General features: G+C 45.9%; 1 protein-coding gene across 2 annotated transcripts in view; it reads left to right on the forward strand.

Annotated features, from left to right (window-relative positions):
* Positions 1-26,190, forward strand: part of TMEM255A (transmembrane protein 255A) — a 290,132-nt gene that overhangs the window by 202,275 nt on the left and 61,667 nt on the right. For both annotated transcript variants that reach the window (XM_086918520.1, XM_086918521.1), the window contains exons 5-6: positions 15,360-15,434; positions 24,722-24,810. In XM_086918520.1, coding sequence (XP_086774646.1) covers positions 15,360-15,434; positions 24,722-24,810 — 164 coding nt within the window. The remainder of the gene's footprint in view (positions 1-15,359; positions 15,435-24,721; positions 24,811-26,190) is intronic.

Consider the following 26,190-nt stretch of genomic DNA (forward strand, 5'->3'; position numbering starts at 1 on the left):
GAGTGTGAACCCCATGATTGGAGTGGGCACCGAAGCGAGAATTAGCGAGTCCGTGGACAATTGGGCTCAAGATCCTGCTGCGTCGGGAATTGAACCCTGGTCCCGGGTCTGACCTCTGCTTCAGGGTATGCCTCCTCCAACCAGTGAGCCACACTTCTCCATTCCATTCACAGTCACACTTCCCCAGGAACTTCCTATTTTCATTCTGCCTTCTATCTGTTGCTACCTTCCTTTTAGCAGGAGAGCTGCTCCTGCACTTTCCCATTCAGGAGAGCGCAAGTGCCTTTCTATTGTTGTTTTCCTTGAAGACTACTGTTGTGACTGGAGTTGGTGTAAACGCAGGATGTTTTGCAGAAACATGCTGGGAAGGGCAGGTTGCCTCGAGGATGGCGGTGCTTAGGCCCGTACTCAGCTGAGATCCAAGACATGCTGAAAAATCGCGCTCTTCACGTGTGCAGATGACTGGTCTTGCTCTCAACATAGCGGCAAGACCCGCTGCGACAAGTGCTCATCAAGGCCCGCACTCAAGCTGAGTTACAGAACATGCAGCAAATGGAGCACCTCAGGAATAGCGTTGTCTGATCACGCCGTCACCTAAATGGTAAGATACATGCTGGAAAAGACATGCTACATCCGGTCATGCAGTGCCAGGGACTCACTTTACTATGCATAGGCTAGCAATAGGGGAACATTAAAGTAGCATTGGTTTAGACGTCTCTCACTTTAGTTAGCTCACAACACTGCAGCTAGGGCAGCTCTGTGCTGAAGTAAGGGCCTTATGTATCATCATCACCATTTGCGATTTCTAAATAGCGATTTTTAAGGAATCGCTATTTAGAATGGTACGTATGTACAAAATTGCTATTTTTTAGCGATTTCCAATCATTCCTTATTTGCGAAATCGCAATTTGCGAATTTGCAAATAAGGAATAATTTCCCATTCATTTCTATGGGCCAGGAGGCCCATAGAAATGATTGTGAAATAATTCTCAATTTGCGAATTCGCAATTTGCTAATCGCAATTTGAGAATTATTCCAAGGGTGCAGGGGTGTCTCAAGGACACCCTGCTGCACCCATGAAAATTACATGTGTGTGCATATGGCGCACATACATGCCCAATGGGCATTTATGTGCGTCATATGCCACCCTCATAAATGCACAATTGTGCATATTTACAAGAAATCGCAAATATCCACCAACTACAAGTTGGTGGTAATTTGCGATTTCTAAACCAGAATTCGCAATTTTGAAATGCTTCATACATAGCATTTAAGGAATCGCATAATTGCGATTCCTTAAATGCTTAAGCAAAATAAGAATTCGCAATTTTTAGCGATTCCTTATTTTGCTATTTTTTAATACATTTCAAAAGTGCAAAAAAGGCTGTTTGCGATTCGCTAAGGCCGAAATTCTGCAAATTTCAGCCTTAACGAATCGCAAAAGGCTAGATATATATGGCCCTGAGTGACTGGACTAGGGAGCAAATTCATTAATAGCATAATAAGCAGCAACTAGGAGTAAATAAACATCAATACTCACCAGGCACTTAGGGGCACATGCATCATTGTAAATTGCATTCGCAAATGGTGCAAATCGCAAAATTCGTCCGTTTGCAAATGCAATTTCAATTTTTGGGATGCATCACCATGGGGCATATGTAGGTAGGGGTTTGCGATTCGCAAACCCCGAAATTCGCCGAATTTCGACGTTTGCGAATTGCAAACGTCCATTTGGTATGTAGGTGGCACTTACAGGTAGATGCAGCAAGCATTTTTGCGAGCGCAAACGGTGCGAATCGCAAAATTCGGCTGTTTGCGCCCGCAAAAATGGCATTTGAAATGCATCAAGGGTTCATGCACTCGCAATTTAAGAATTTGCAAATAATTGCAAGTTCTCAAATTGCGATTGCATTTAAGGAATCGTAATTTGCGATTCCTTAAATGCAATGCATGAACCATTCCAAGATTGCTAATTCGCAATCTGGGGTCGCTATTTACCGCGAATCCAAACTACGTGGTAAAAAGCATTTTTCTAAGTTGTATATCACACACACACATGTCCATGGGACATGTGTGTGCGCAACACCAGTGAACATTACCATTTCAGGGGTGCAACAGGGTGTCCTTTGGACACCCTGGCACCCTTGAAATTGCGGTACATTTGCGATTCGCAATTAGCGAATCACAAATAAGGAATCAGTAGGAATCGCAAATAACATTGCGATTCCTACATGCATCCCTTTTTGCGAGTCTTTAATAGTGATTCCTTAAAATTCGCTATTAAGGACTCGCAAAACATAACTCCTTCCATGCTCATGACGAGCTGAGCTCGTCATGAGCCACGGCACTCCGGTGCTCATGACGAGCTCAGCTCGTCATGAGCCGTGGAACGCTCGCATGCAGGGATAATTCCCCTGTTGTGCTGAGCGTTCCACGGGAACGGGTGTGGTCATGACGAGCTGAGCTCGTCATGAGCACAGGAGCGCCGTGCCTCATGACGAGCTCAGCTCGTCATGAGCATGCAGGCGCCTTGCGCGCCCCCCTCCCCCCCAGCACAGCAGGAAAATAACCCCCGCAGCGAAGGGGCTAAGGAATCGCAATTTTGCAATTCCTTAAATGCTATGTAGGGATGCCTTAAAAATTGCGATTTTGGCATAAGGAATCCCAAAATACCACCTACTTCAAGTAGATGGTATTTTGCGATTTCCTTTAAAAATGCATTTATTTAAAAAAATTCAAAGTGCCATGTGGCGCACAGACATGCCCTTGGGGCATGTATGTGCGCCACATGTACTTACATGCACATTCCAGGGGTGCAACAGGTGTCCTTTGGACACCTTGGCACCCTTGGAATCTCAAATTGCGATTTTCTCACAGAAAATCGCAATTTGAGAATGTATCCTCATTCATTCCTATGGTTCTTTTGGCCCATAGGAATGAATGGACACTCATTCCTTAATTGCGATTCGCAATTTGCTAATCGCAAATAAGGATGTTAGAGATTCGCAAAAAGTTAGTGAATTATTAACTACATTCCATTTTGCTATTCTCAAATAGGGATTCCTTAAAAATCGCTATTTGAGAATCACAAAATGGAAATTACCTACATATGCCCCTATGTTAGTCCTATTTCGCAATTTAAGAAATCGCAAAATTGCGATTTCTTATATTGCGATTGCATTTAAGGAATCTCAAATTGAGATTCCTTAATTGCAATGCATCAAACTTAAAACATTTGCGAATTCGCAAATAAGGGAAGCAAATTACCATGAAGTTGACCTTCATGGTAATTTGCAAAAACTTTGAAAAATGCACTAAAGTGCATTTTTCAAAGTTCCATTTTACACACACACATGCCCTTGGGGCATGTGTGTGTGCAACATGTACTTATAGGCAGATTTCAGGGGTGCAACAGGGTGTCTTTTGGACACCCCTGCACCATTGAAATTGCATTCTCAATTTGCGATTCTCTAATGGAGAATTGCAAATTAAGAATGTCTTTACATTCATTCCTATGGGCCTTTAGGCCCATAGGAATGGATGGGGAGGCATTTCTTAATTGCAATTCTCAATTAGAGAATCGCAATAAGGAATTTTAAGAAATTGCTATTTTTTTAGCAATTTCTTGATGCATTGGAGGGGCGCTAGAGGGCGCACTTGCTGAATGGCCGCACTTGCGTGAGGCTCCAGCAGCCTGGCATAACTATCCAGTATTTATCCTACTTCCACTGCACCCACCCGCCCGAAAATCCACACGGAGGAGCAGCGTGGGGCCCAGTACACTCGGCGAAAGTTTGGTGGCTCTACCCCCTTGGACGCCGGAGCTGTGCGCTGTGGGTCTCCAGGCCGGCGAGTGGCTTGTCCCGCCGGTGCCTGCAACTGGCTACTGGATCTACCTGAGCCCGGGGATCGCCACGAGGCAAGTAGGCCTCCGGCACTGATTTACGGCCGATACTGCCGATAGGACCGGCACCGGACGGAGGCTTGGAAGATACGAGGTGAGAGGGGTGCTTGCGGCGCTGGGGCAGGGGTGGTGCGGTGCCACCCACTGCTTTCACACAGCTTGGAGCCCCCGCCGGTGCTGTGCTTGGCGCGCTATTTCGGCGCCATTTACGACTGGCTGCACTCCCCTGCGGAGGCCCGAGACGCCGGCGGACTGCCATCCTGCTGCCATATTCAGCCTCATTGTTTGCTTTATGCTGCCATTTGAATGGACTATCTATACACACGGTCTAGCGCATTGATGTGGATCTACTTGGCGCTATGTCTCTGCTGATCTCCTGCTCTTCCTCAATGGGGTCCGATCTTCTTCAGCACTGACCCCCGCCTCACTGCACCCCCCCCCCCCGCCCCCCCCTCGCTGCCTGGCACCTCATTTGCAGCAGAGTTGCCGCCACGCCGCCCTGAGTGGTGCTGTGACACTGTCGCCTCCAGTCGCGGTGAGTGCACTCGCTTGGCGCCATATTGCACTGCTGGAGCTCGCCAGCTGTGGGCCCGGGGCTGCTGGGGGCTAGATCGTGGCCCTACTGTACACAGCCTGAAGACTCTCCCTTGCTCTACATATTGAACGGACTGAAGGCACCGCTGGCTTGGTGATACTGGCGGCAGCCTCGGGCCACTACGGGCTGGCTGGTACTCTTGTGCCCTACCCCGAGGTGCCTCCACACGCTTGCCTGACACTTCCCCTCGTAGGGGATCGCCTTGGGGTCTCCTGCTGCGCTTTTGCCTGGCGCCGCGTTTGGGGCAAAGGAGCCAGTACCTACAGTCTCTATATAAATACAACACCCCCTCTACACTCGCTTCTCCCCAGCAGCCGCGAAAACAACGCCGCGGCGCGGTGCCGCGTTGCTTCCCATTGCTGCAATGGGGAAACCAGACAGTCGCCAACCCAGGCTGCAATTTGAGCCCGCGTCGCAGAAAAAGACGACGAGACACGCGGGAGAGGCTTCGCAGCCCCGGAGCCCGACATCAGAGGCCACGACATCGACCCCTCCGGCCCTGGATATGGCTGCCATGATGCAGGAGATGCGCCAGGGCTTTGCAACGGTGGTGGACAAAGTGGACAGACTTTCATCTAGAATGGACGGTATAGTCCAAAAGATGGATGTGCACGAAGAACGTATTAGTGAGGTGGAGCGCCGGATATCTGAAAACGATGACGCCACGGCAGCGCACGACTCCCGCCTTGCTCGGATGGATAATGTGCTGAGAGTGATCGCCGCCAAAAATGAGGAGTTAGAAGCGAGAAGCCGGCGGAACAACATTCGCGTCACGGGGGTTCCAGAGTCCACCAACACGGGAAGGATGGAGTTGTACATTGAGAGACTTCTTACCGCGGCAGTGGGGGCGGAGGCCCTTTCGAGCCAATTTATTGTGGAGCGTGCTCACCGCTCCTTGGGACCTCAGCCTAAGCCTGGAGCCCCGCCGCGACCCATAATTGCACGCTTGCTGAACTACCGTGATCGCGATGCGGCACTACGAGCAGCCCGGACGAACCGGAATCTCATGTATGATGGCGTGTCCTTCTCCATCTACCCTGACTTTACCCCGATGGTTCAAGAGCAGCGGCGGAAATTTCTTATGGTCAAAAGGAAACTCAGAGACCTGAACATTGACTATGCCCTTTTGTATCCGGCCAAATTGCGAGTCACCCATCAGGGCACACAACATTTTTTTCTCAACCCCCAACAGGTCGATGACTACGTTAAAACTTTGCCGAAACGGAATAAACGTCCTGTAGACGCCGAGGACCAGCATGCTTCGGACCCCGAATAATTGCCGAAGGGCTATGTATGACTTTTGACTCCTCGCTTACTTGGAATTATTCTCATGCCCTCACTGCACAAGGGGTACTATTCTTCTCATCAGTCGCTGAGGCTGCCCCTGGGATGCTTTGGACGGGTGCTGGAATGCAGGTGGTAATGTATGCCAGGCCCCCACCCCCCTTACTCCCTCTCGACTCTGAGAGAAGACACTGAGGGTAGCCTTGTACGGAGTGGGAGGACTAGGGGTGGTAGAATGTGCACCTCAGCTGACCCCTACTGGGTGTTCCCCAATGACATTGACTTTTGTTTACCTTTAATTTTTGTTGGTTGTTCATTGGTTTGCTGGATGTGTGGGTGGGGGGTGGGCGTGAGGTACTGGCGAGTTGGGGACGCTTCAGTGGGTGGGGGGTGGTGGGATGATGTCCCGATGGGTTGGGATGTGATAGGATGGGTACTGAGGCCTTTAGTGGAGCTGATTCGGCCCGTCATCCATGGTTGGTTTTTGGTAACTGTTTTTCTTAATGCGGGTCTTGTATATTGGTTGGGACTCTCTGGGGGGAAGCGGGTGGAGGGACGAGTTTGGGGAACTGTTGAGTTTCGATTTCTAACATGTGCATTTGGTGTTCTAAATGAGCTACGCTTCCTTCATGGGGGGCAATTGGGTTGGGACCGGGGGCTGGATGGACCGGATTTGAGGGGTGGACACTGTTTACAAGTGAGACACGAAGAGTGTGATGAAAGGGCTCCTTCCAGGCCTAGCTTCTTGTCCCTTATTGGCGTAAATGAACAGGTGCGAGTTCGCTATGCCCACTCCACCGCTGGTGATGCCAGCGCAAGTCTGCGCGGGATAGTCCTGACTACATACACACGAGATTATACATGGGGGACACACGATTGAATGTCCTTACTTGGAATGTAAGGGGGCTGGGGGACCATAGGAAAAGGAGGCAAGTGCTGAGTTATCTTGATCGCCACAACATCCACATTGCTTTCCTACAGGAAACGCATATTGCGCCTCATAGACTTGGCGCCTTTGGTCGTAGATGGGCTTCACACTCAATTTTTGCCAATTACTCCTCATATGCGCGGGGCACGGCGATTCTGATTAAAAGAAACACGCCCTTTCGGCCGGCCGGCTCCAAAACTGACCCTCAGGGGAGATATTGCTTGCTATGGGGGAGGCTGGGACGCCTGACAGTGACACTTGCATGCTGCTACGGGCCTAATACCGATGACCCACAGTATTTCACTGACTTGTGGGCTGCGATAGTTGAGACAGGACCACAACACCTCATATGGGGAGGAGACTTCAATACCACCTTGCACCCCCCCCTTGATAGGTCACACCCCGCCCCCCACCACTTCACGAACGGACGTGAGGTCCTTAGGGCGACTATGGATAGCAATAACCTCATAGATGCCTGGCGTTCGCACTGCGGGCCAAAGGCGGAGGGCACACATTTCACGGCACAGGCAAAGTCATGGGCAAGGCTTGATTATTTCCTTCTTACCTCGCAGCTGTATGCAACACTGGTTCACGCTTCACACCTCTCCAGGACATACTCGGATCACTCCCCGGTCATTATTGCGTTACGAGACTCTGAATTAGGCCCTCCAGCTGCGGCGTGGCGTATGCAACCCTCAATGTTGTTGGACTCAGAGTTCCAGGAGGAACTCCGGGAAGAATGTTTGGACTTCTTCAAACGTAACAAGGACTCTGTCCAAGATGTCGAGACCATATGGGACGCCTTTAAGGCCACACTCCGAGGTCTCTGTATCTCGAAGGGCTCTGGGGTGCTTAGGAGCATATTGAATAGGCTGCGCACTCTGGAATCTGACCTGCGGGGTGCTGAAGACCGCCTCAGGGCGTGCCCGGATAGCTCGACCCTCGCTCTCATCCGGGAGAAGCTGTCGGAGTACTCCGAGGAAGCAACTCGGGAAGTTAAATTTAGAAACAAGTATTGGGTGGCTAGAAGATATGGGGAGGGTGAAAGACCTGGGAAGGCTCTAGCAACAACGGTCAGACTCATGCGCTCACCGACCGTCGTACTGGAGCTTGAGACCGCTGAAGGGCTGGTACTCAGAGACACCACACTAATCCTAAATGAGTTTGTGCGACACTATGACACGTTGTACTCCACTACCAGGACCAGTGAACTGACACTGGACGACTATTTAGCAGATGTGTCTTTGGGGTGGCTGAGCGATGCACAAAGAGCGTTTCTGGGCGCCCCGTTTGAACTGGATGAAGTCAGGGAGGCCATCATGCACATGAACTCCGGTAAGGCCACAGGGTTGGATGGCATCCCTATTGAATTTTATAAGACATTTATTGACTTCATGGCGCCAGTGCTCAGGGAAGTATATGAAGACGCGCTGGAGGTAGGCCAGCTCCCTGCCTCCATGAGAACTGCCCTGATTACGTCCCTACTAAAGCCCGGTAAACCTGCTAACAGCTGTGACTCTTATCGACCCTTATCCTTATTAAACTGTGACGTGAAAATCCTTGCCAAACTAATTGCAACGCGCATCAGCCTTCTATTGCCTGATCTGATATTGCCGGATCAGTCCGGATTTGTCCCTGGCAGGGCGACGTCCCACAACCTCCGTACTTTCTTTTCGGTCTACGATTCGGTCCATGAGGACCTCCCGATGGCAGACGTTTTTCTAGACGCCACCAAGGCGTTTGACTCGCTGGAGTGGGACTATGTATTCAAGGTGCTCGAACGCATGGGCTTTCCGCCTATATTTCTCTCATGGGTGCGATTATTGTACACGCAACCAACAGCCAGAGTACTCATTAATGGGAAGCTGTCCCCGGAGTTTCCAATCTCTCGTGGAACTAGGCAGGGTTGCCCCCTTTCCCCGATCCTGTTTGCCATCGCCACGGAGCCCCTGGCTGCTAAATTACGTCAGCACCATCGTAATAGTGCATTGCGCTGTTTTCAGAGACAGATTCTTGTCTCTATGTATGCGGATGATATCACTCTATACGTCCGACACCCAGGGGACAACTTACATCCAATCCTCAGGGAGTTTATTCGATTTGGCGCTCTTTCGGGAGTCCAAATTAACTGGAACAAGTCATGTATCTTCCCCCTAACGACCTCGACACGTCAATTCCCGCTGGAATTTCCTCTGGCTTGGTGTGAAGGTGACTTTAAATACCTGGGCATTCGGGTGGAGAGAGATAGGGAGGCACTGATGCGCGCCAATTACGGCACTGTGATGGATAAGATAGGTGACAATATCTCCAGGTGGATCACGCTTCCTCTCTCCATGGCCGGTAGAGCCTCACTAGTGAAAATGGTAATCCTCCCTCAGCTGTTATACCTCTTCCTGAACATACCGTTTCATCCTGGAACCTATTTTTTTCGGCTGCTACGCTCGGCGATGCTCCGACTGGTGTGGGGTGGAAAAGCGCCCAGACTCAAGTGGGACATAATTATTAGACCGTACTCACAGGGTGGCTTCGGTATCCCAGATTTTGAACTTTACTACCGGGCCGCTCAGGCCCATTATGCGTACTTTTGGGTGCGTCAGCAGAGATACATGCCACAACTGGCAGCTGAGCACTGGCTTGCCCACCCGACCCCCATTGAAGGTGCGTTCTTTTCTCGGATTGAAGGCAGAGATAAAACGCCTAACACAGTGGCCAGTACTGTGACGGCGTGGAACTCTATCACTCTGAAGCTCGACCTACAGTTCCTTTATGCCCCGTTGCTGCCACTAACATACCACCCACAGCTCCCACTCCTACAAGAGGCTGGCTTTCAAAAATTGTTAAAAAAAATCCATGTGACTACTTGGGGGAACCTGTACTGTAATGGCACGTTTCGAACCAAAGACCAACTTTATGAGAATATACAGCCGACACCCCTGGAGCTATTCTACTACATCAGGCTACGGCAAGGACTGAAGGCCATTACACCTGACTTCCCACACGAACCCCCAGTGCTTCTTCCCCTGCAGTCCATGCTAACCCACGACAATCCCATTAAACTGGTGTCCACACTATATAGATCCATTCGTGCCAACATGACTTACACCGCTCTACCAGCCAGGGGCAAATGGGATCAGGATCTAGCCATGACCCTTACGGACAAACAATGGGAGTTTTGCCTACAACAGACCAAACGCAATTCATCTAACAGCCGGTACAGGATAATACACTACAAGTTCCTTCACAGATTGTATCACACACCAGTGCGCCTACACAGATTTCAGCTCAGACCTACAGATTCATGTGACAGATGTAAGACTCCCGGGGCTGACTTTCTTCACCTAGCATGGGGGTGTGAAGAGGTGAACCGCTATTGGAATCAGATTTTCCAGGCACTGTCCAAAATGATACACATGTCGGTGGACTCGTCCCCTTTGGTGGCGTTACTGGGGTATGTTGAGCCGCTCCAGGCTGCCCACCGCAAATATGTGGCATTAGCTATGCTCCTGGCTAAGCGCAGAGTGGCCTGTAGATGGGGGAGAGGAAGGGCACCCAAGTTTAAGGAATGGATGAGTGACATGGTGAACTGCCAAGAACAATTACATACTTTTTCCGAGCTGCTACCGCCCACTTCTAGACCCACTGACATTTGGGCCCCCTTGCACTGCTATTTAATAACTGACCCCCCAGAGGATGGCGATGATTGATGTGGTGACACTATGACGTTGCAGTGAGGGTCACTGGTGTCTGAGTTGAGGGCCGGAAGTTGAGGGTCTGAGCCGCCCTTATAAGATCTAGAGAGAGGCCTGTTCTTGTAATTTCTCCCCCCCATCCCCCCTCCCCCCCACCGCATTGGTTTGCCTTGGCTATGGATGGCCCATGCTACAGGGAAGCAGCCCTAACGACTCCCGGCTTGTTTACTTTGGGTATTGAACCACACTATAACTACAACTGTGGACCCAAGACAATCCCTATTGATCATCTAGCGCGGACTAATATATCCGCAGGGCAGCTGGCCTGCATGCCCCCACCCCCTCCCCTGAGAGCACCATGTTATTGCACATGTTAATGTTAACCAAAAAAAATTTTAAAAAATGCGGAACACTTTGATTTAGCTATGTGGATGCTGCACTTGTCACTTTGATGCTGCTGATTGGCGGGCACTTATTCGCATTGTTATATGTATGCTTACAATTGTATTCTAGAAATGATTAAATAGCGGCCAGCCTCCGGGTTATGGGCGTGACGCTGTGTAATCCTGACAAGTACTGAATAAATGTTTTGCACCAAAAAAAAAAAAAATTCTTGATGCATTGCAGTTTGCAATTCCTTAATTGCGATTCCTTATTTTTCGCAATTAAGGAATCGCAAAAAGCAATATTGATGCATGTGCACCTTACTTGTTTGCAGTGAGCGAGGCGAGAGGCGCACAGCAATTCGGTAATGCGACTAGCTTCAAGTTACGACTCGGACTAGTCCCGTATCCACCAGCAAGCCCCGCCTGCCGCAGCAACAAAAAGAACGCCTGGGCAATCACAATGACATTCTGGGCAGGTCATGGGTGTTCTGGGTTCCAGATACTCGAGCAGCGGGTGGCAGGACCGACCTGCCTATTATTGTGAGTGTCCGATAACTCACACTATCTCTGTAGTAGCCTTTGGCTGGGCACTGACTCCAGTGACAACATCACTTGTGATGATAGGGCACGCAGTGTTGAGGGAATCCAACAATGTTCAGTGTGTTACATTGTCGCAGCAGCTACCTTGCAAGCAGCTGAGCCAGCTCCCAAGCCTGTCGGGAGAACGCGCACCCCAATATGACATGCGCTGCCACTCCAGCTTAAATTCAGTCAGTAATGTGCTTTAGCAGCGCTCCTGCTTTGACAGTTGAGGAGGCGCTATAATGCGTGAGTTTGCATTTCAGTACGTTGAAGTGGACTACCAGACTGAAATGCGTTAGTCTAAGACTGACGCTTGGTACTTGGAAGGAATGCAAAAAATTTTAAACTGTGTAAAACTTACCAAGAGGGAGGATATTCCACACCTCCATAGCGGTATAAATAATACGCTAGTGAAGACGACTAATCCGTTTTCACCGGTAGCCATCTTAGAGGTACACGTTACAAGGATACCTCAACAACGGTACAGAGCAGGAATATCGCTGCAAAAATATCGCCTAACATAAATATCGCCGCAAAAATATCTACAGGAAGAAATATCGATGACAAAAATATCGTCTGACCAAAATATCGACAGACAGGTAAGTAATATCGTTAACATTAATATAGTTGTAATAAATATCGTTTACAAAAACATAGTTTACAATAATATCGTTTTTTAAATAATTATAAGTAATGTAGTGTTTTTAATGATTATTTGTAGTCAAAGTAGTATTTTTAGTAGTATATTATTATTTAATAATGTATTTTCAGTTGAATTTAGTATTAATAGTTCCGTAGCGGGTTGTGGGTTTATAGGGGAGTAGGGTGGGAAGTAATTTAAATATAATGAAATAATACATTAATTAATGTTTTAAATGAACATAAATAGTGTAATAAATAATAGTTAATTAATTTCAATTAGTTAATTGAATAATAATTATGTAATTAATTATGTTAATTTTTTAATTATTTTTAGGTGTGTGTACAGGATTTGTTTAGTGAAAATGTTTTTGGGTAAAGGGGTATTTTTAGGGTTCAGGGTCAGTTTTCAGTTTTTGGGTAAAGGGGTATTTTTAGGGTTCAGGGTCAGTTTTCAGTTTTTGGGTAAAGGGGTATTTTTAGGGTTCAGGGTCAGTTTTCAGTTTTTGGGTAAAGGGGTATTTTTAGGGTTCAGGGTCAGTTTTCAGTTTTTGGGTAAAGGGGTATTTTTAGGGTTCAGGGTCAGTTTTCAGTTTTTGGGTAAAGGGGTATTTTTTGGGTTCAGGGTCAGTTTTCAGTTTTTGGGTAAAGGGGTATTTTTAGGGTTCAGGGTCAGTTTTCAGTTTTTGGGTAAAGGGGTATTTTTAGGGTTCAGGGTCAGTTTTTAGTTTTTGGGTAAAGGGGTATTTTTAGGGTTCAGGGTCAGTTTTCAGTTTTTGGGTAAAGGGGTATTTTTAGGGTTCAGGGTCAGTTTTTAGTTTTTGGGTAAAGGGGTATTTTTAGGGTTCAGGGTCAGTTTTTAGTTTTTGGGTAAAGGGGTATTTTTTGGGTTCAGGGTCAGTTTTCAGTTTTTGGGTAAAGGGGTTTTTAAATATAATGAAATAATAGATTAATTAATGTTTTAAATAAATATAAATAGTGTAATAAATAATAGTTAATTAATTTTAATTAGTTAATTGAATAATAATTATGTCATTAATTATGTTCATTTTTTAATTATTTTTAGGTGTGTGTACAGGATTTTTGTAGTGAAAATGTTTTTGGGTAAAGGGGTATTTTTAGGGTTCAGGGTCAGTTTTGGGTTTTTGGGTAAAGGGGTATTTTAATTATATATATGTATTATTGTTGTTATATAAAGTAATGTGTAAAATTAATTTATATGTCCACATTTATTAAGTTTATAATTAAAAAGTGTAGTAAATTTGTTTGAAATAGTTAAAAAATAAAAGTAATGTAATGTATTTTGTTAATAGTACTTATATTTATTTATTATTTAATGTAATTTTAATTATTTTAAAAAGTCGATATTTTTTACATCTATATTAATTACAACGATATTTTGGAGTCGATATTTATGTACTTACCTGTTTAAGTATAGGGTGTCGATATTTTTGTAAACGATATTTTTGCAACGATATTTATGTCAGCTATATTTTTGTTATCGATATTTTAACACCCTACCCTCAACAACCTTAAAGTAATATTGGCCCTCTTGTAGCAATGTAAGTCATGGCGGACACAAAAGGAAAATAGTTAGCAATTATTTGGCAAATTTTGCTTAACAATTTTTTGGTTTTCATACCAAAACTTACTGAGTGCGGTGCACAACTCCACAGTTTCCGTAAACTAAAGTAGCATTGAGGAACAGCGACATAATTACTGTCCTAAAGCAGAAGACTCATCTTTTTTTACTGGCAGCCATCTTAGAAGTAGGTGCATGTCACAAGAACAAATATTGTGCGAGGGTGCCTGTATTGACACTAGGCAGCTAAACTTTGTGCCAGCACTAGAAGAAACGCATGTGTGCACCACATTCTTGTAAGTGTGGTGCATCCCAGCATTTTCAGACTGGCAGGTACGGCGTTAGCAATGTTAGCTTAACGCCACGCTCCGCCATTCTCTTGTAAATATGCCCTGTAGTGTTTTATTATGTTGCTTAGATTGTGTGGGGATTATCATTCAATGTGCTACTGGACAAATAAAGGGCCTGAGAAGATTTTTTAGGATTTGCGCTGGATGCCTTCGTGATCAGGAAGATGGAATCGAAAAGAGTTAAATTTCCTTTTTTTTTAACTACATGTACCCTTGTGGCTGTTGGGAACTTGGTCCTAGATTTGCTAACATTTGGCACAACGCAGCAAGACAACTTGCTGAGCTGCGTCAAAAGATTAGAGCAGGACTGCACTACATTTGCTAGGATATGGCATATTCCTGCTCTCTCTGTGCGCTGGTGCACTGAGTGCAGCCTAGCGCCAACAATGACACTCTTGTGCCATGCTAGGGTGCCTGCGTTACACCTTCCGGCACAAAAACAATCCTCAGAGGCATTTTCCTCTTTCTCTGTTTGCTGCAGAATGTTGCACATGTAGAAAGAGGAAATAAAGAGGAGAAAGAAACATATTTCGCCTCGTTTTGCCTCTGTTAGGATGGCATAGCATTTTGACGCATTACTGTGTTTACTATTCTTAGTGCATCTGGTAATGCTCCAAAAGTTATGGGTGGATGCGTGGGAACGCCCACGCTTCACCCATTGAACGCCTTCCCAACGCAAAGTAACACAAGGCAGCGACTTGCGCTGCCTTGCGTTACTCTAGATCTACTAAGCCACTTAGAGCCACTCAAGGTGGCTTTGCCTGGCTTAGTAAATCTGATGTAAGGGCTTGCAGCGCCCTGCGTGACACACAGACAACGCATGCCTTTAGGAAATCTGGCCCTTGGTGCAGCTGAGAGATTTGATGTTCAGGCAAGGAGAGGGAGACATATTTGTCTACATCAACCCAAGAATTGATATTTCCTATTTCTCTTGTTTTGGCGTCTGGAGGGCGCTCAGGGGGAAAATACATTTCATTCGATGGAGACGGTTGTTGGGTGTGCCAACGCCAGGTCCAATGCAGGTATTGAGCCTTATTGTTGAGGTAAAGGTCACTCAAGGACATTTGACCTTCATTTTCGGGTGATAGAGTGTGGTAGAATGAGCCGAGGACTTTGAAATATACTGCTTTATCCCTACGTCATGACGTAGTGCGGCATTCAACATATGCATTGTTTTGTACATTGAACTTGCTGCCTACCGTAGAACATGATTAAGATGGTGTACAGTTCAGACCGCTATAAGATTTCTATATATGACCAAGCCAAAAAAAACAGGAGTGCATGTGTCTGAACATCAAGACCTGCGATTGGACAGAAGGAATCAGGTGAACTCAAAGTGACCCATCAAATGTCCTAAGTATCACTTCATGCTAATATTTGTTGTGATCAAATGCTGAATGTATTATTATTTTTTCTGCAGGATCTAAGACCACTTTATGAAGGAAGATGTCGTTATTTTTCCAAAGGCGCTGCACTTTCAGATCAGACTACTGAGGTGCGTTTTACCGCCTTTCTATTATCATTTAATTAGGTGCAGTTATTCATGTTGGCCTATATTTATGTGTGTATTGTGATTTATTTTGAGACATTAGACTAACATGGCTCTATTCTCAGTAATTCAGGAGCTGGTAAAAATCCCAGTGATATGTGGATGGCTGGAGGAATATTATTAATGTCAGAACTCGTGTTAGAAATGGGACACCCCTAAGTGGAAAGGCGTGGATCATCAATTTGTGGTTGACATTCCGGTTCGAACTGGTTTTAAGGAACATAATAATGTATTCCTTTGTATGCCATGATGCAAGAATATGTTCTCAACTGCCATTTCCCGATCAGCTGGTTTGTCGGTTAATTCATTAATTAGCCTGCAGCTGAATGACAAGATTTTGGAGCCGGATTTCTTTCCCAAGACACTCTTAGTAAAATTATTTTGTATTGGTTTACTGACGAAATTGTAAACAAAACGGAAAATTAAAAATCAGTCAGTTGGACGTTGCTGACATAGAAACAGACCAAGTAGTTGATTATTTTATTCTTAACTGCGAGCAGCGGATTTCCCATCTCCAGCTTCAAGGTGTGGTGAGAGGTAAACGACTGTAGAAAGTATCATTTTCCAAAGACAAAGTTCCCCTCAGGTCACCCTACTGATCTTCGCAGATGGAGTTCAACCAGTTCTCCCTGCTGGTTTTACCAATGGCGAACCGACACTCAGAGTCGGTAGATAAAGCAATTCTGCTCACTTCCAGGTAAAATTAGGGGTGGGCATAGCTCGCGAAGTAGCGCTATGTGTAGCTACGCGAAGTGCACTTCGCACTACGCGAGCTACGCGTAGCACTATGCGAATTGTGTAGTAGCATGTTCACACTGTGCAAGATGTCGTTTTCAATGATTGCACAGTGCGGACAAGCATCCGGCACTGTGCAGTCATTGAATACAGCATCTTGCACAGTGCGAGCTGTTCTTTTCTGCCGCTCGAGTAGATTTTTACTCGAGCTGCAGCTTTCTCAATGCGGACTGGTAGTTTCTCATCGCGAGCGGTCGCGAGCATGCGTGACCACTCGCAATGAGAAACCTGTCCTCCCCGCGTTGAGAATCTCGCCAGGAGGTTTATTTTCCATGCTCGCGATCGGCAACTTGATGTTGCTGATCGCGAACAAGGAAAAAGTCTCACGAGGATGTCATTTTGCTTGCTCGTGGTCGCCAACTTGACAGTGAGGACCGGGAGCAAGCAAAAAATGACCGCTGCACTACGCTATGCATGTTTGCACTGTGCTATATGCAGTTTGCGTAGTGCAAAGTTGTGCAAAATTCGCAAACTACGCGCGTGGCGTAGCGTAGTGCTTTGCCCAGGGTTAAAAATGATCACCCTGCTTCGTCGGGGGAAATCAGCTTCTTCCACTGGATCAATTGATGTTTCTGGTTTCAGTATCTCAAAGGTCTGTTTCTGAAGGTCTCTCCCCAGCCAGCTTACTCCTTCTATGAGTTCACATGAAAAAAGGAAGATACTTGAGTTTATTCCCTATTTCGTGTCCCCTCGATTCCTGTGATTGTGTGCCTTCCTCCCCCATGCCGGCCTCTCTCTGGTGATTGGTTCCTTTGACATGTTCCTTTTGTTGTTACCTCCTCAGGGTCTTTCCTCTAATCCAGTGTCCTGCTGTTGCTGAACTGCTCGAGGAAATGGAGCTTTCCCCAAGAGAAAGAGGGGCTTTGACAAGGCTGGCACAGATGGGTTGGGACCACATTGAGTGGTATTTGATGGTGTAAGCCTTTTAAGCTGGTTCTAACTTGGATGCACAAGTCAACAGTAGAATTAAACTGGCATCTGGCAATGTTTGGAGTAAAGTGCTGGATCAGCAATCAGGAGTCTTGTGCATAAGGGCCAAGTGTGGAAGGAGATGTCTGTTTCCACTGCAACATTTGAACTGGCTGTGCAGGATACGGGGACATGAGTCCATCCTGATTATAGCTTATTCTGGGGCTCCTGGTGCCAAATAATCTCACCCTAAAGTTTCCATACCTTGGTACTAGGTTAGTACGGGATGCATCATGCGGGTTAGAAAGTCAGTATTAGAGGGAAGAATGCCCCTGCAATGTTGTGCTCACTGGAACAGCCTCAACCCTCTGGAATTAGTATCCTTAAATTTAGCCAACCAGTTAGCATGATCAGAGTCCAATATAAGGGTCTGCCTAATAGTAACAGTGAGATTTTAACATGTGAACATTTTTATCCCCCAGTAGAGAACAGAGTGCTCTACCTGATTGGTGGATTTCTTTTGTATCAGGTCCATACAGTGGGCTGGCTGTCTGAGAACAATTTGGAAATATCCTAGAAATCCCCAAAGAGATCGTTGGGCATTATTTCAGTGACTTGAAAATGTAATGGGATGGGGATGACAAATTCGATTCTTCACATCCAAATGTTTGACTGTTGTTACATACCAGAAAATGTCAAACTGCCATCTTAAGGGCCGATTACGATGTTGGTCGGAAAGTCTCTGAACGGGATTCGGATTCTCCAAATCCGATTCGGAACCTATGTTTCCAACCAAATCGGATACATTTCCGAACAACCTATCACGATGCAGGGAAACTTGTCGGGCTGCTCAATTCAGTTCCGATCAGCATTTGGACAGCCAGAGTCGTTCAGGGCTGAATCGTACAGCTCTATGGACACTTGTTCCAACCGAGCGATTACGATGGCTGATTATGAGAGCCATTCCGAATTAGTCTGCCCGACACAAAACAACAGAATCTGAATTTGGGGCCCGTAGCAGGCCCCCCATTACCTGAGGCCTCCGGGTGTGGCCCATGAGGGTACCCAAGGGACCCCTCTTTCCAACCATGCACAGTGTGGAAGGCACCATGAGGTGCCTGCCACAGGGTGCAGGGTTTTTCGCTACCACCTGTTTATTCAATGGGAGCCTGTGTTCTCGTTCGGAACACAGACTCCCATTGAAGTCAATGCGAGTCAGACCGAACGATGTCGGTAATCAGTTGGTCGAACTCGCCGAACCCGATTTGGTCGGAAACGCTTCTGAAACAGATACAGTCGGAAGAGTTTCGATCAACATCGTAATCGGCCCCTAAGTTGTCACGTCAAGTGATCGCATAGAAAATGGCCTTTCTGGAGTTTCCAGATGTTTTTAAAAATATTGCCTTTTCTCTCCCAGCTTTCGCACATACATCAGTGTATGTCTGGGAAGGAAGTGGATCAGATATTTATTGCCCGGAGGGTAAGCGTAGAAGACATAAATCTCTTAGAGTGGGTTTCGTGTCTTAGCAGAATAGCTACTTCAGACACATCTCCGATATTGACTGCTTTCAAAAATAGGACTATGAGAAAACACAACAGAACCATATAATTTTAGATTGCACACATTATAAGAAATAATTTAAGTAGGAGTTCACCTTCCTCTACATGCAGCCATTTTCCTCCGCCTCTGCTCCGGGATCTTTTGTAGTGACGCATCAGATGACTGCATGTGTGTTGAGCTTGAAGCAGCTTCCCAAAGCTGTTGTAAAACGAGCAGGTGCAGCAGTCTCTGTGTTTCAGGGTGGCTGCATGGGAACCTTGCACTGCCAATGAGGGTAAAGTGGTCCCATTTGGTGAAGTACTGAGGCGGACCCTGCAGGTCCTGGATGGCAACAGGAGTGTTTGATCCAAGCTCCCTCCTGTCCCTGCATGGTCTAGGGAGAGGAGCATCCCCCACATTGGCCCATCACTGCAGAATGGATACAGATATGAAGTGTGCCTAGAGGCCCAACTGGTTGAAACACCTGTCCACCTGCAGTGCTGATGAGGAAAACTATAGGACAAGGGTCAACAGGTCTGACATGCTGTCGGGGATTAAGAGGTTTCTGGTCCCTTTTCATTAGGCAACCTACCTAGCACTCCCGGATTACTCCTGGATCAAAAAGCTGCATGGCAAGGTGCCTGCTATACTAGTGACTCAGGAGGCTGTGTGTAAAGTTGTACACCTCCCCCCTCTCTTCCTACTGATTGACTCTCTCCTCTAGGTTATCTGTATGATTGTACATTGCGTGATGTCTAAGGTACTAAGACCCCCAACACCGGCTCTGAACAGGAAAATGCACAGGGTGGATAAATATGCCTGCCAACAGGAAGTAAAAGAATCGGAACCTGAGTACTTGGTGCCTGACCTTTAACCCCCTTAACATACCTGTCAACCTCTTGCCTCAAAATGAGGGTGAAGCCTGGCATTTTCGAAAGTGGTCCATTAAGATAAGTGAAGAGTGAACATTGAAGTCAGCATAGGCAGCTTATTTATCAGGGAGGTGAATGGTTGCAAAAAGCGTGTGACACCTGCTAATGGGGGGTTAGTTGACAGGTAAGTCTTTATCTGTGGGAAGGGCACCAGATTATGTATTAATGAGATTCTAGGATGTCCCAGAAGTGCAAGATAGACTGTCACCATTAGGTCGAAGGTGATGGATATCCTGTCTGCCAAAATATAAATCCCATAATATCCTATGGGATTTATATTTCAGTAGACGAGTTACTGTCCGCCAAGATCTAAATCCGCGTTCAAGTTGCTCGCAGTGGTGTTTTGTGAACCTGAACTCTTCTAGGTACCACCTTGTTCTTTGGTTGACTCTAGTGGCATTTTTGGGCTTCGAAAGGAGTGACAGTGTCTGTCCAGGTGTTGAAGTTGCAGATGGATTCAGAGCGTCTGGGCCAGTGGTGTAGGAGTTTGGAAAACCAGTTTGGAAAACCAGGATGCTTCTGAGATCTTGTTCCAGTCCGGTCATGAAGATTTGGCGATGGGGTTTGTTTATTCTGGTAGTCTGGGACTGGTAGGCAGAAGTTGCCAAGGGTGTGGTCAGAGCAGGTGATTAACGTGGGCTTGTCTACTGTCATGTTGCTGAAACTGGTGAAGATGGGGACCAGTAGGTGTTAGACCTGTCAGCCTTAAGGTGATCTTCCCCCAAACCTTTTGCTTCCCTCCTCCATTTTTGCTGGCCTTAAGACTGCACATTTTGCCACTGCTAACCAGTACTAACATGCATGTGCTTACTCCTTAAAACATTGTAAAGTTGGCTTATCCCCAATTGGCATATTTAACTTACTTATAAGTACCTAGTAAAGTAGCACTGCATGTCCCAGGACCTGTGAATTAAATACTACAATAGGGCTTTTAGCACTTATTTTTGCCCCCACTTAAGTACACCTTTACACAATGTCTCAGACCTGCCATTGTAGCCTGTGTTTGCACTTTTTAAACTGGCATTTTGACCTTTTATGCCAGGCCACAACCTTCCTTTTTAGGTCGCGCCCGGGTAGCTCATGCTCTGCTCTGCGAGGCATGTTGTATTGAGGTATGTACGCTCTCTCCTAACACTTTTATAGCATGCATTTGCAATGCAATAGGTCTCACATTTGCGAGGGTTTAAGCTACTGGCATTATTAATTGCAATGCCTTTTATTCATCTGTTTTAAAAACAATACATAAATAAAATGCATTGTCATTTATAATACCAGTAGCTCAAACTCTCATGAATGCTAGACCTATTGCATTGCATTGCAAATGCTTGTTAATATATATACGTCATCCCTAGGGTAGGTCTTGGACAGTCCTGAGAGAAGGGTGTAGTGTATTTAAAAAGTAGGAATGATTTTACATGTCCTGGTAGTAAAAAACTCTTACATTCAATGTTCCTATTGCAAGGTCTACCTCTCCCATAGGATAACATTGAATTTACCTTATTACTTTTAATAACCTGTAATTTACAAATGGGAGCAGGTAACTAGTTCATTTTTGGTGTCTTTGGAATTGTAATAAAAAATCCTCTCATGAGAAAGTCGGATTTTAAATTACAATTTTGAAAATGCCACTTTTAAAAAAGTGGCATTTTCCTGCCTCAGTCGTTTAGTGTCTGTAGCCTGTCCCTGGGTCACATGACTGGATGTTGTTGATAGTTGGGCTTTGTGTATTCCTCTTAGACTGCCACACACAATAGAGAGATTAGGTGTGCCTGGATGGGCCATCATTGACAGGATGGGAGGGCGGAGCATGGATACAAACCTACTTACACTATTATAGGCAGTGTCCTTCCTACATACAAAGGTCTGATACCCCCTGTAGTTAGTCTGGAGCCAGGAACAGGAAGGCAGGATGCCTGGAGACTTGAAAAGAAAACCTCTAAAAGCTTCTCCTACTTTCTATAGGAAGAGTATAAGGTATAAATATTGGATCTCAGACACCAACTCTTCAGTACACTTCTGGACCTGTGGATACTGTGCCGGGAAGAAGGACTGCTGCGTTGCTGAAAGGACTGCCACTCTGCTGGGTGTCAGCTTTGAAGGACTGCTATCTTGCTTTGCTGACCTACTGCATGCTGCCCTCCTGCCCTCTTGTCTGTCTGGGAGGGACTTGACCAGCACCTGTTGAACCCATAGCACCAAAGTGACTAACGGCTAGTTGGCTGGTCTCCTGACTAGTGCCACAGGGACAGAAGGCTCCAACAACCTTGACCCCAGGACATGGACTCTTCCTAAGGTCCAAGACTGAAGAGGCACTGCTTAGCAGGTTACGCTCACAGGTGGCAGAGGGCTTATGGTGCTTAGCCAGACTCTGTAAATCCAGCAGAGCCAATGCATCTCCTCTGCTGCGAGGTACAATCCCAAGCCACTCATGAATGTATCGGTTCAGTCGCAAAGACCCGCATTGCATCGCAGCTGCATTGCCTCATTTGAACCGACGCATCATCAGGCAGGCCCTTGTACTCTTGTCAACGGCAACCTCAACTACGACACCGGAGTCGCATTGCAGACTGCAGCTCCTCAGAACCAACGCCTAGTCCAGCTGCATGCCACATCCTCTATGCCACACTTAGCATGTCAGACACTTGTGGACTGGATTCTCGATGATGACGCAAGACCTCACACCGTAGCCTGCCCGCATCTCTGAGGCGACACATCGATTCAGTTGGTGGACGCATCTTCAACACAGACCTTCACCAAACTCCACAAACCAGGACTTAAGGTACTCTTGTTCAGCGAGCCTAACTGGGCCCTTATAGCTGGCCCGCGCTCCACCATAGTTGGCCTAAACTTGTGGCTTTGGCCCAGTCCAGTGCAATCAGATGTCCACCGTTGGTGCATTGTGATATTTTTGGTGCTATTCTTACTAAAAACCTTTAAACCTGTATATCTCCGGTTCTACTGGTTGAATTTTTTTGGTTTTGTTTCATTGATTTAAAACTACTATATTCTTCTAAACTGATTTGGAAGTCTTTTGTGGTGTATTGTCATTGTTTTACTGTTTGAAGTGTTGCACAAATACTGTGCACAGTGCGTATGAGTTAAGCCTTACTGCTCTGTGCCAAGCTACCCAAGGGTTGAGTACAGGTTAATTTAGGGTTTGCTTGGGACTTCACCCTAATCATGGTTCCTACTAAGTAGGGTTTCACCCCCCTTGATCAGCAACTCAATTTCTTACAGTAGGTGTTTAGCGGCGTGCGTGGGAAATCCAGTGATGTCACTTCCTATGCAGATGGATGGTGAGAAATGAATCCTCTTACTTGGCTTCTTCGTTCAAGACAGTTTTGGTTGGAAACCAGTGATATGACTACCTGTGCAGATGGAAGATGGGAATCAGTGATATCACTTCCTCTGCAGATGGGTGATGGAGAATACAGTGATGTCACTTTCTGTGCAGATGAATGATGGGAAATCCAAGATGCCTCATGCTTGCGTTATTATTTTAAAGAGAGTTTTGCATGGGAACCAATGATGTCACTGTGCAGACGGATGAAAGGAAACCCAAGGTTGTCGCTTCCTGTGCAGATGGGTAGTGGAATTTCAGTGATGTCACTTCCTGTGCAGATTGATGATGGGAAAAGAATTACTAAACCGCTCCTTTTAAAGGCAATTTGGTGGGAAAACAGTGTTGTCACTGCCTGTACAGTCAGCTGATGGGAATTCAAAAGTGCTGTCACTTCCTGTGCAGATGGATGATGGTAAGTCCAGTGATGTCACTTCCTGTGTAGTTGAATGGTGGGAAACATCCAAGAAAGTTCCAAAAAATAAGAACTCCATATATTTAAGGTTTCTTTGAAGGGTTGAGGTTCCTTTCTCATTAGTCATATATCAAAGTATGTAATTAATTGAACTGTGTCAGAAAACACCTTTGGATATTTGCTTTTACTCCACGTTTTAGAGGTGTGGTACCAGAATATTGTAATCTGAATATTGTTTGACATAAATAGTGGGTCCTAAATATAGTTTTTAAAAATATTGACCGAATGGAGTTAGTAATAGGGTTTGATATTTATGTCAGATGATATTTCTATGAAAGATATTAGAACCATGGAATGTTGAGAGCTCCATTGAAGACAATGGAGCAGTAGCGGCCTATATAAAGTGATATTGGGCTGCTGCTCCCAACATTTCAATGTTCTGATACACAGCCTTTGTCTTTCGCTTTCTTCTCCAAAATATATGGAGGGGACAGGGGAAAACGAAAGCCAGAGGGTATGCAGCAGAGCACACCATAGCCTTCCCCTTCCCTCCTTCCGTAGCTCACAGAATCACTTGAGCTGCGTAAGGAGGGTGGGGGAATGCTGCTAAGCTTCTGGTCTCCATGACCTTGTGGCTGAATGGGAAAAATCAGTTTAGCCACGTCTATGGAGAACCAGAGGCTGACTTCAGCTCCCTTTCACAGCTATTGGTCAGACTCTCGAGGATTTCAACCCCATCAAGCTCCAGGAGGCCTTTGTTTATATAATAAGGACATTTTGCCCTCAAGGGGTGGAATGTTCTAATAGCCCTAAAGCCCACCATAGCAGGCTATCCGGCTATTATGTACCTTTGGCTCAGGCCTTTAACGCTGGAGCTAGCCTTTAATGGTCAGTAAAGACCGCTCCTACGGGCTATAAGGCTATATTCTGAAATATTAGAGCTGTTATAAATTCTAAATATGTATTTATTTCTTTTCTGTATTTAGTACCATGCCCATACCAAGATGGCTTCTACCTTGGCTATACAAGTCTATCTTTGTCTCTTGCTTTCTGTTTCTAACTCTCTCTCTCTCTCTCCATCACATACATAATCACAGACATTACACACATCCCAGGTAACAGAAGCCAGCAGACTAAATGACACAAAAGCTATACATAGCCACATTTGCATTACATTTTAGACCAAAGCAAACCAATATTGTATTTACTTGTGGCAATACATTGTATTTTGAAGTGACGTTCTTTTAGAAAAGCACAAACCAGTGAATCAGTGCATCACAATATTATCTTCATTGTTTACAGGTCCCTTGTCCATTGCCGACAGGTCCATCCTGCACTCTTAAAGTAAAAAGCAATACCTGCTACTGCTGTGACCTTTATAACTGTGGAAGGTGAGCATGCGCCTGTTCTAGGGTATGTTATTGCTCTGCATTAGTCAAGGTATATTTCTGCACAATCTGCATTGGATGCTTCTGTTAACAAGTTAACAAGGTATATGTTCTTGCTACCCCTGCTACCGTGACCTGCTCATCGGTACGCATGTCACTTCCTTTCGTATCCCTGTAATCCAGGGTCATGAAGGCAGTGGCTGTAAAATAAAATGAAACGTTCTCTTACAGCAATCTTTAGTTTCTGGGGGTTTCACTACTTGCCCTTCTCCTAAACCTGAGGAAGATGTTGTGGGTATAAGAGTGGGACAAGAAGTAGCCCTCTGATGTTAGCAGTGGTTAACAGGTTGTGACCTCTGCCAACCCATGCATTTTGGTGAAATTTTGTCAGCAGAAGGGCTAAGATATGAAACTATGGTTTGGTTGGGAAAGGAAAGAGAACATTGGTATTCGGGTGTGCTGATTAATGTGGTTGATGTATCAGGGGCTCCCTGTATGTGATTTTCATATGTTTATGTATATTTAGCATCTTTTGTTATTGAATAATGAATCTAGCGGTAAACAACAAAACACTAAACAGTGCACCGCCTTTAAAGCAACACAGTTATCTTGGTGTAAAACTCCTTATAGGTCTTAAAACATTACAAATAAGTAACCCAAACTTATGAACTGTAGCACTAGTAATGCCAACATTGAAGATTGTGAAAGCTGCCATTTCGCTCTTCAAACATCCCCTGCACACTCCCTATCAGGGCTGCTGATCTACCGCCCCCCGGGAATACCAGGGAAATTCCTCAGTGCTCTTGTTGACACTGTGTCACAGATAGCTACCTCAATCTTCATCTATCAGACCCTACAGATCTAACAGCATCTGATCTCCTTCTTGACCTTATGTCGTTTAATATTCGGCTAGTCAATACAGGACCTACCCACGACAAGGGGCACCTTCTGGATCCCGTCCTCACCAACATCACGGACATCACCACTGGCCCCCTCCTTCCCCTTCCTTGGACAGACCACTTTTTAATCCCCATCTCTTGGTATTTCTTCATATCACCCACCCAACATCCCAAAACCCGGGTCACTGACCGGCGCTGGCACAAACTTGTACCAGGCGAATGGACCACCATTCTCCTGGACTCTATCCCTGCCTTTACCACCGATCCAGTCAACGCCGATAAACAGTTCAACTCTTGGCTTACATCTTCATCGGACAAACTCCTCCCCAAAACTACTACCCTCAAGCATACCAAAAGAGTGAGCCCTGCCCCTTGGTACACTCCGGAGCTCAATCTTTTACGGAAGGAATGTAAAAGAACGGAGAGCTCCGGGAGGAAGGATAAGTCAACTGTCAAGAAGGATGCCTACCATACCTCATTAAAA

This window comes from Lissotriton vulgaris, chromosome 4_1 (genome assembly GCF_964263255.1).
Source record: "Lissotriton vulgaris chromosome 4_1, aLisVul1.2, whole genome shotgun sequence".
NCBI classification, from domain to species: domain Eukaryota; kingdom Metazoa; phylum Chordata; class Amphibia; order Caudata; family Salamandridae; genus Lissotriton; species Lissotriton vulgaris.